This window comes from Cryptomeria japonica, chromosome 9 (genome assembly GCF_030272615.1).
Source record: "Cryptomeria japonica chromosome 9, Sugi_1.0, whole genome shotgun sequence".
NCBI classification, from domain to species: domain Eukaryota; kingdom Viridiplantae; phylum Streptophyta; class Pinopsida; order Cupressales; family Cupressaceae; genus Cryptomeria; species Cryptomeria japonica.
The window spans coordinates 521,672,548-521,682,536 of record NC_081413.1 but is presented as its reverse complement, the minus strand read 5'-3'; the positions used below and the strand labels follow the sequence as shown (position 1 = coordinate 521,682,536).

General features: G+C 33.5%; 1 protein-coding gene across 1 annotated transcript; it reads left to right on the top strand.

Moving 5' to 3' along the window:
* Nucleotides 1–1,161: 1,161 nt before the first annotated feature.
* LOC131066893 (protein TIFY 9) lies at nt 1,162–3,543 on the top strand. Its single transcript, XM_058001764.2, has 6 exons — nt 1,162–1,381; nt 1,506–1,620; nt 2,299–2,398; nt 2,686–2,809; nt 2,892–2,949; nt 3,244–3,543. The coding sequence occupies exons 1-6, from the start codon at nt 1,306–1,308 to the stop codon at nt 3,299–3,301; spliced, it is 531 nt and encodes a 176-aa protein (XP_057857747.2). The 5' UTR covers nt 1,162–1,305; the 3' UTR covers nt 3,302–3,543.
* Nucleotides 3,544–9,989: the final 6,446 nt, after the last annotated feature.

Genomic DNA, 9,989 nt, shown 5'->3' with positions numbered 1-9,989 from the left:
ATGTTCACTTAAAATTGTCAATACTTATGCACAAATGTCCCAATAGTCATGCGCTATGGGTACCAATAATGGTGCACAAATGGGCCAATTATGGTCCAAAAATGGTAAAAAATGGGCGGCTATTGGTACATGTGAAATTTATTAATGAGATTTTAGTTTTTTTTTCGATTTCTTTAAAATTAGTAATTGGGGTTTTGGGTGTGCAAGAAAAAGTGAATGGTTATTAGAACATGGGCCGTAACTAGTGCTCTTCCCCTAACGAGTCCTCCCCCTATGTGATCAAAAATTGACTTAGAGACAAATAAACTTGAAATCATTCAAACACCCACTTATAATTTCTTATGGCAAAATTAAAAAAAGGCACAATTAATGGTCCTTCCCCAACTGTTCAAGTATTGACTTAAAGACGAACAAATTATTATACAACTCAAAATAATTCAAACGTCCACTTATAATTTTTTGTGGCAAAATCCAATACAAAATAAATAAGATCAAAAGTACATTTTTATTGGTGAATAGACAATTGTCAAGGGTACTCCCGTCCGTCCCATCTACTCTAGGTTCTATAGACCTAGTGGATGTTCATTCATCCCAAACGTCTTAGACGTTATTAAAAACATTCATCCATTCATCCCAAACGTCTTAGACCTTATTAAAAACATTCATCCATTCATCCATTCAATTCATCCTTAGTGTGAAAGAATTGACCTAATTGACCTAGAGACTTAGTCTAAACATGCACTCAAGATTCAATTAGAATGTAAGCACTCAAGATTCAAGTTGGATTCCATGCCAGGAAGGAGTGATAGAAAGAAAGAAATGTGCGTTTGGTAGAAAAACTGCTTTTGTTTAAGCCCACGTTGGTTTTGCAGAGGAGTAGTGGGTCTAAAAGCTGTGATACACCTTTAACGATCTCTACACGTGTTGGACGGTCATTGAGTGAATTTGTTCAACGTGATTTTTCAGCGGACCAGTTGAACGAATGGGCGGGTTTTCCTGCAACGAAAATTTCAATCCTCGAGCTTTTAATGGACACGTGGTTTCAGAGAAGACATTTTTAATACTATTTTTTGTTTTTGAAGGTTGGCGTGTTTCTTTCAGACTCTCTGTTTCACGCGGATTGCGTGGTCGGACGACGCGCCTGTCCTGCCCTGCCCTAGACCACGTTTTAACAATGGATTTGACCCACCTACACGCAATCGCCATTAAAATTAAGGTTACTTTTACACCCACAGAGAAATTTGTATTGCAAGAGAAATTTTGCTGGTTCAAGATTGCACAGAAGAAAGAAGAAAGATTTTGAGAATGTCGAGAGGGAATTTGGTGACAATTGACTTCATGGGAGTCGACAAGGGGAAGGATTTGCCCCCCAAGGAAAAATGTGAGTTTTAGGGTTCTGATCTGTGATGATTTGGGTTATGGATGGAATGGATATCTGCTGCTGCATTGTGGGTTATGGTTGTGTTTATGAATTGGGTGTAACTTTCTGGTTTGTCTGTTTGCAGGTGTTCATGATTTGTCTTGGATTAAGCCCAATATGATGCAGAGAGTCCTGTCTTTGAATAAGGATATTGAGTGTTTGCAGGCCTTGAAGGGATTGTCTTCTGGTACAAACTCCAGGTATGGAACTTTGTGCATCTGTAATGGACTGAAGGAGCTGATAGGTTGTGGTCAATGTAGGGTCTGGAAAACGTTTTAAGTTCTAAAATTGTTTTTGGATTCATTGCGTATGTATTTGCATCAATGTTTCTGAAGATGGGTCATTGGGTGTGATTTGAGACATCGATGGAAAAAAATATACATAGTGAATTCAGAAATAATCTCATTGTTTTGACATGAATTGTGGAAAATTAATACCAGCTATAGATTAAATAGTTCTATTTGTCAACTCGAAGTTTCTTTAAGTTATGATATGAACATGAATTTTTTCTGCATTTGAATGCATGAATGTTTTTTCTAGACTTTTTGAAATAAACTCCATGGCCCATCATCAGAAAGCTGAAAAAAAATTCCTTACTCTCTGTATATAATAATGTTTCCCCACATGAACAACCTGCACATTGCTCACAACATGCTCATTGTTTAGGTGTGCAAACAATGGTGCACCTTAGTTTAATGAGCATTATTCTTTTGTTACCCCATTACTGTTCTTTCTACCTCGTTGCTTTGCACAGCCTCCCTGTTGCCTTTAATTTTCTACTCAGTCTGATTTTGTGAAACACAAGAGCACATTAAATTTTAATGCAAACCAAACGTTAAGATGGATGTTTGACAGTGTTTTCTTGGTTTTTGGAACAGACCCAGTACTGGAGATGTATCAGGCAGTCAATCCAACACCACCCAGCTTACCATTTTTTACAATGGCACAGTAAGGGTCTATGATGTTTCTGAAGACAAGGTATGGTTAAATAGTCAATAGTAATATTGCATCTTATCTAAATTTAGAATAAATTTTTCCATTATTGTCCCCATCCACTGTTGAGCTCTCTATTCTTGAAAATGAAATTTTTATTTTTGATTTGATATTGTTTGTCTCTTTTATCTTTGATTCGATATTGTGTGTCTTTTTAATCGACATTTCAAATCACACACAGTACTACATCATCAAAACCAAAATTTCTAACTGCCCACCCATTTAAAAACAAACTTTGTGAGAGGATTCTGAAGTTTTTTTTGGCTGGCCAGGCTAAATCTATCTTCATGCTCGCTGGTGGTGAAAACAGCTCTAACAAATCATCCTCTGAGGAGGAGTCACAGAAGTTTGGCGCCTCTGTTATGAATCAAGGACTACTTAAAAAACTACACACAGGTGACAAGATCTCATTCACAGAACTCTCATTTGTATCAGTTTTCAAGGATTTAAACAAATACTAATATGTATTCATTCTCAGATCTTCCAATTGCAAGAAAACAATCTCTGCAACGCTTCCTGGAGAAGAGGAAGGATAGGTAAATCAATTGACTTTTTCAATCAGTACAAATGTTTATGATTAAGTGAAGAAATTTTAATAACGCCCACCAGATTAAGCTGTCTAAAAGATCAAGAGACACAACATTAATACATTTTCAAGTTATTTTGAATGTGGATGTCAATTTTCAAGTTATTTTGAATGTGGATGTCAATTTTTTTCGATATGGATTTCATTTATTTTCATATCCATTTCATTCTTTTCCATATCGATTCTTCTATTATGAATCTTGATCAAACATTTTACTAACATCTGTGATTGAATTCTATCACAGGAGGATCATGGCCGCCCCCTACTTGACCAAGGGTGAAAGCAACACAACACCAGTTTAAAGCAGAAGCACAAGCAGTCTTACAGAGGAATGATCTCTACAAGAAAAAGAAAAAGAGAGAATTCCACTAACTCTGAATCACTATTACATACATCATATTTATTTATTTGACTAAAAACTCAAAATGCAATGGATGGTGCGATTGCCACCACTTGGACGGCTATAAAAGTGACACGTTTTACCTAGCACGTGTTCCGGAAAATTTAAATTTAATTTGACAACCAACCAAAGATTATTTATTCATTTGAGTTCCTTGCTGCTAAAGTTTTGGAGGAAAACATATGGTCTTATGAATTTTTTAATTAGTAGAATGTATGAGTTGGAATTTTTTTTAAATGGTGGAATAAAAAGTTTAATGTGTCATATAGTTATGATTTTTTGTTGCCCTCTCATTTTCTTAAATTTATATGGGGTTAAAAAATTTAAATTTTAACATTTACTTAAAATAAGTATGAAAATTTAAAAATACATATAAAATTAAATTCTAATATGAGAGACAAGAAACAGATATATATATTTTTAAATATAAGTAAAAAAATATTATTAAAAAATAAAAAGTGATTGTTAAAGAAGATTAGCTAAAGAATTGTTGCATAAAACTTGATTGTCATGGGAAATAATTAAATGGCCTAAAAATTATGGTTTGCAATTTGTTTATTTGATTACATTTTAAATTAATATTGTTTTAATTGGAATATAGTTTAAATTAAATTTTTAATAGTTTTTTCATTTTCAATTTGAATTTCAAATATTTTGTTTTTTATGTTGTTTTTTGTTTGAATATGATTTTTATCTAGTAATATATGTGGAATTTTTTATTTTGTATGTTTAGTACTTGTATTTAAAGAACATCATTTTAAATCATTTAGATCATCAATTTATAACAAAAAAGTCTTTGAATTTGGCATAGTGATCTTAGATTCAAGTTTAGTTTTGATTACATCAAGTTTTATATTCTCTTCTTGGCATGTTTTTAGTCTTTTATATTGATTAAACAATTTGATTATCTTAAGGAAATCAATTGTTCTCCCTCTCTTAATAACAAATCTCTAAGTTTCTTTTCAAAATCATCAAATCCTCAAGTGAAGGCTAAATCGAGATTAGAATGATGTAATGTTGTAATGTCCTAGATCATGGCCACAAGAATGACCTAGTTTGATGTATGATAAAGTTCAAAGTCTCCCTCTCTTAATAACAAATCTCTAAGTTGCTTTTCAAAACCATCAAATCCTCAAGTGAAGGCTAAATTGTAATTAGAATGACGCAATGTTGTAATGTCCTAGATCATGGCCACAAGAATGGCGTAATGTTGTAATGTCCTAGATCATGGCCACAAGAATGACCCGGTTTGATGTATTATAAAGTTCAAAGTAAATCCATCACAAGAACATGATAACGTGTCTTAGTTAATTGAAAAGATTAATTAAAAAAACATGTCATAAACTAAATAAGCTTTCTATTCTTTCAAGCAAATTCATATAAATCTTAGCTTAATTTCAATATTCATTGTAACTATGGTTATAGCTCACATCTTTCATTATAGGATTATAATGGTAAAAATAATATATTTTTGGTCTTTCTGTTGTGCTTTTATTCTTGTTAGTGTTTTTTTGCATGTAAGTTGGTAAAATTTTTATTCTATTATATTCCATATCTACTCATCTCAAGGGTTTGAACTCACCTACTCAATATGTCATTTACCACCTTGGTTCAAATTTGTGAATGCATAATTGATCTAGGTCTCCTCCACACAAACAAATCTAAATCTTGAATTTTTAAAATTCAATATTTTAAATTAGACTAATGTTTCTCTTCTTTATTAACCATTATGAGAAAGTAAAGTAGAGATTATTTCAAACAATACAATAAGGCCTCATATTTAATAACTAACCATTATTTGTGTTATATACATAGCACATCTAGGATAGAGAAATCTAACACGTGTATAAAAAAGAAGAATTCTATTACATCATCGTCACATTAGCATCCTAAGATCATATTGTATGGTTGCCTATCATCTTTGATCTTTGTTCTTGAGCATTGATTTGTCTACTAAAGAGCTTGACAAATAGAAAATAAATTCTTAGTCTATCAAGTTTTCAAACAATGTAACATTGAGTTGATCTACTAAGGACCTTGACTAATAGAAAATAAATTCTTAGTCTACCAAATTTTCAAATAATGTATATAAATACCATAACTTATTAGATTGAGAATAACTTATTAAGATTGTTTCTATAGTTAGAGTTCAAATCTATGTATTGGTGTCACTTTTACGTGCACGGAGATTAAAGATACATAATTGTAACCTTGAACTAGATGATCAATATAAAAAAATTACATAGAAAATATTGTTCCAAGATCATCAACAACTAGTTCCAAATTTCCTCATATGATTACAAATCATAATCTTTTATTCATCAAATCAAACTCCACTAAATATCTTTTTATTATTTTATCTAATTCACACACAAAATATAATATTTATTACAATATCTGTGGTAATCTTAATATAAAGCTTTATTAAAATTATCGTTTAATTACTTATCTTAAATAAATTATTATAAAATTTTCTTTATAAAAATACAATTTATTTTTTAAAACAAATATTAGAAAAAGTTATACCACTATATTAATCAGTCTTATTATTTAAGAATTTATTATTTTTCTCATGATATTGCATCATTTAAAAAATATAAAATATTATACAAGTTATATAAAATAGTAAAATAAGAAATTAAAAAAATGAAAAAGACAAATTATAGAAAGTAGATAAAAATTAAAAAAAAAAAATATGAAAGATGAAAATATACAAAAGTAAAGTTCTTAAAAATAAAAATTTAAAATTATTTGTTGACTTGATTTTAAAGAATTTTTTTGGTCTCCATGAGATTTGGTAGGTATTAATTTTTTATTACAAAATATAAAATCAAATCCTGAAATGAAATTTCCTGTGAAGTTTCAAGCTTGCACGTGGTCAAAATAGGTAGGGAGAATTGTATTACACTAAAGTTTGCGCAATTTCCAAACGTGTACGGTGCAGATTCAATCCAGATCTCGGACTACATGTTCATCGTACCGTACAACATTTTTGACGGAAACTTGTGCCAAATTATATGGAGCTTGGACTTGGTCTTACCTAATATTTTTTAAACTATAATTAAGTTCAATATTTTATAATTATATGCTAGTTTAATTAATTTAATATGTTAAATTAATGAATTTTATTTTGTCACTAGTTTTAAAAAAAATAATTTGTAGAATAAAAAGGAAGTGCTCTACACACCTTGACCTCTTTAATGTGGTTTGGAATGTTTTAAATGTATTATATATTGATAATATATATTATATGATTATTATTTTTTTAATTAAATAAAAAATAAAAAGAAGTGTTTTACACACTGTCTATATGTAGTTTGTAATGTTTCAAACGTATCATATATTGATAATATATATTATATATCATTATAATTTTTATAATTCAATAAAACACAAAAAGAATTGTTTTACACATCTGTATGTAGTTTGGAATATTTTATGTTAATAGTTTTGAAAAACTAAATTGTAAGAAGTGTTGTAATGCCTCCTTAATGTGATTTGAAATGTTTTAAATATATTATATATTGATAATATATTATATGATTATTAATTTTTTAATTAAATAAAAAATAAAAAGAAGTGTTTTACACACTTTCTATATGTAGTTTGGAATGTTTTGAATATATCATATATTGATAATATATTATATGTAATTATAATTTTTATAATTCAATAAAAAACAAAAAGAAGTGTTTTACATACCTTCTGTATGTAGTTTGAAATGTATCATATATTGATAATAAATATTATTATAGCTATGTAGAGGTGGGAATTTGTTACCTCTAAGATGATTAATCTCAAAGAAAAAACTATCCGTTGCTACCTCACTTAAACTGGTGCTAAGGGTGAGCCAGGGGATACGAGATATAGAACTAAACTAATACAAGACATACAAACCATCTAGACAGTTTTGGTAGCTCTTTGTGACCAAGATGAATGCGTGGAACTAGGACTCCAACGCGACACATTGTCGTCTTGTACGAACAAAAACAAAGAACCGTACAAAGAAGGGATTGGCGGTCGTACATATAAATGAAAGAAGTACATGTTGGCATTGTGTTGTCATTGATGTCAACCGGTATAGGATGACTACCGGTATGAGAGATGTTTGTGCAACACTGTCATGAAGGAGTACAGGATAAGATATCTTTGATATCACCTTGTGTTGCAGAACACCGGTAAGGAAAGGATGTCAACTGGTAAGTGATGTGTTGACATGGAGAAGACAGATCAACCAAGTGAGTAGCTGCCAACCGACAAAGGTCATGACCAGTGTACAAGCAGGATGGGCAAGGTGCTTGGAAGTTGTTTGTGATGAAGAGGCAGAATGTTACCTAAATCACATCAACACTGGAGGAGAAGGATGTACAGGCACCGATATGCTGAGGTTGCTAATCAACAGGACCCCCACCAGATGAAGATGTAGTCACCATGTGAAGAGATGACTGACATTGAATGTGCCCACACTTGATCACATGTGCCTGTTTGAAGATGTGCTGCACAAACAGGGAAGTCACATGAGTGCATTGCAAGATGCAGATGACAAGGTATCACTCCACTGGTAAGTGGAGCTTATCTCCTATTATGCATAGTGTGCATCATAGTTCCATGAGATAAGGAAGATGAGGTAAAGATAGGTGTTTGAAGGCTCACACCAAATCTACCGGTGAATCAAAGGAATGCCTTAAGTGCATGAAATCAGGGATATGCACTAGACTAACTGAGAAGGCATGTTGAGATGCCAGTGCAGTTGAAGTATGATGAATTTGTCACCTTGACAAACCGCTTGAGATATGGTCTAAGCTGATCAGGGAGAAGGCAAGGCTGAGCAGATGCAGATAGAGGAAAATGGCCTGATTGAAGATAGAGTCTATTGAGGGTTGATGACATGGTGTCATCAAGAGGTTTTACCGGTATGAATATTCACTGGTAATATGGACAAGGTGCAGATTAAGAAGACTCCCCATCTGATGAAGATGTGCATAAGGCAGGTTAGCAAGAGTGCTGACCAATTGAGTAGTCCACTGGAAGAGAAGCAAAGTGCAAGGTTGATGACAAACCGGTTTGAGGGTTTAACCGATAGGGTTAGTATACTGGTAGATGAACCCGGTAATGGAGTTGGTCAGTGATTCAATCCATACCGACGCAAAAAACCTAGTAGAGGTGGATGTCGACGTGGAGATTAAGTGGCAAGCATGCAGAGGTCGATGGAGTCCTGTATAGAGATAGGTGTCTCTACTGTTGTGCATTTAATATGGATCCCGTGATTTGTGGATCAGATCAGAAGAGTGTGGCTCGAGGAAGAATGAGCGACAGAGACAAATCAGGGAGTTGTTGGCGCCTGGGTCTAAGCAAGAAGATCAGATCATGAGAAGACCTTGAGAAGGAAACAATATAGACATTAATAGTGTTTTGACAAAGGCAGGTCGATAGATGAGGTTGTGATTGCTAAGATTAGAAGACATGTATTGGAAGGATCGTTAATGGCGAAGATGTACAGTTGGTTGTCTGGGAGATCAGAGTGGACATGATCTGATTGGACTTGGTTTCCCTCGAGGTTGATGAGGAAACCCTAACTGCTTGAGATTTGAATTGGCTTTTGGTGGGAAAACCAGGCTATATATATGGGAGCCAAAATCATTAATAGTGCTGCTGAATAGAAGAAGATAGTGCTGTTACGAAGTGATTGAGTGTTGTTTCTGCATGTGAGAGCTAAATCAGTCAAGTGCTCAAAGAGTATCTGAGAAGAGACTGAGAGTGAGGGAGAACCAGGTTGAAGTGTTCAACCGGTAGTAGTGTAGAACCGGTAGTGTCCATACCGATAGAGCAGAAGTGAAGGAAGTTGCAGAAAAGGAAGACATAGAACTGACAGAGTATAGTACCGGTAAAGAGCAGAGCAATGAGGGGAAGATCCAATAGAGCATAAGAAGAACAGAGGTAAACTGATAGTTTAGCGGCATTACAACAACAAAAGAGGTGTACCGGTGTAGTAGAGAAGGTGTCTCACCGGCATAGTAAGGTATATGAAATGGTTACAATATTCACTTGTAACAGAATAACTACTTTTGTATTTGATGCTATCATTGTGATCACTGAGTTGTAGCTCGGTGCAGGGGTTGTAACTCCTTTGGGTTGTAGCCCATAAATCAGTTAGAGGTTGGTGCTCCTTGGGTTGGTGCCCTAAATTAGGGGTTGGTGCTCCTTGGGTTGGTGCGCTAAATCAGGGGTTGTAGCTCCTTGGGTTGGTGCCCTAAACATTGTAACATATTTCATTGTGAGGCCGGATTGGAGCAATAGACTCCAACAACATTGCTCACCAAGGTTTTTCCCATCTTGGGTTTTCCTCGTACATACTAGTGTTATGTGATATCCCTTTATGTGTGATTGTACTTGTGATTAGTCTCCCCACTAACCGGTATGTTTGCATTGTGTTTGATTCCATAACCGATATACACACATAAGAGTGAAAAGAGTTAAGAATCACTGATTCACCCCCCCCCCCCCCCCCCCTCTCAGTGGTGCATTGTGTCTAATAATACAATAATATAAAAATACAGACAACTAGGAAATAAAGTGAAATACGAGTAAAG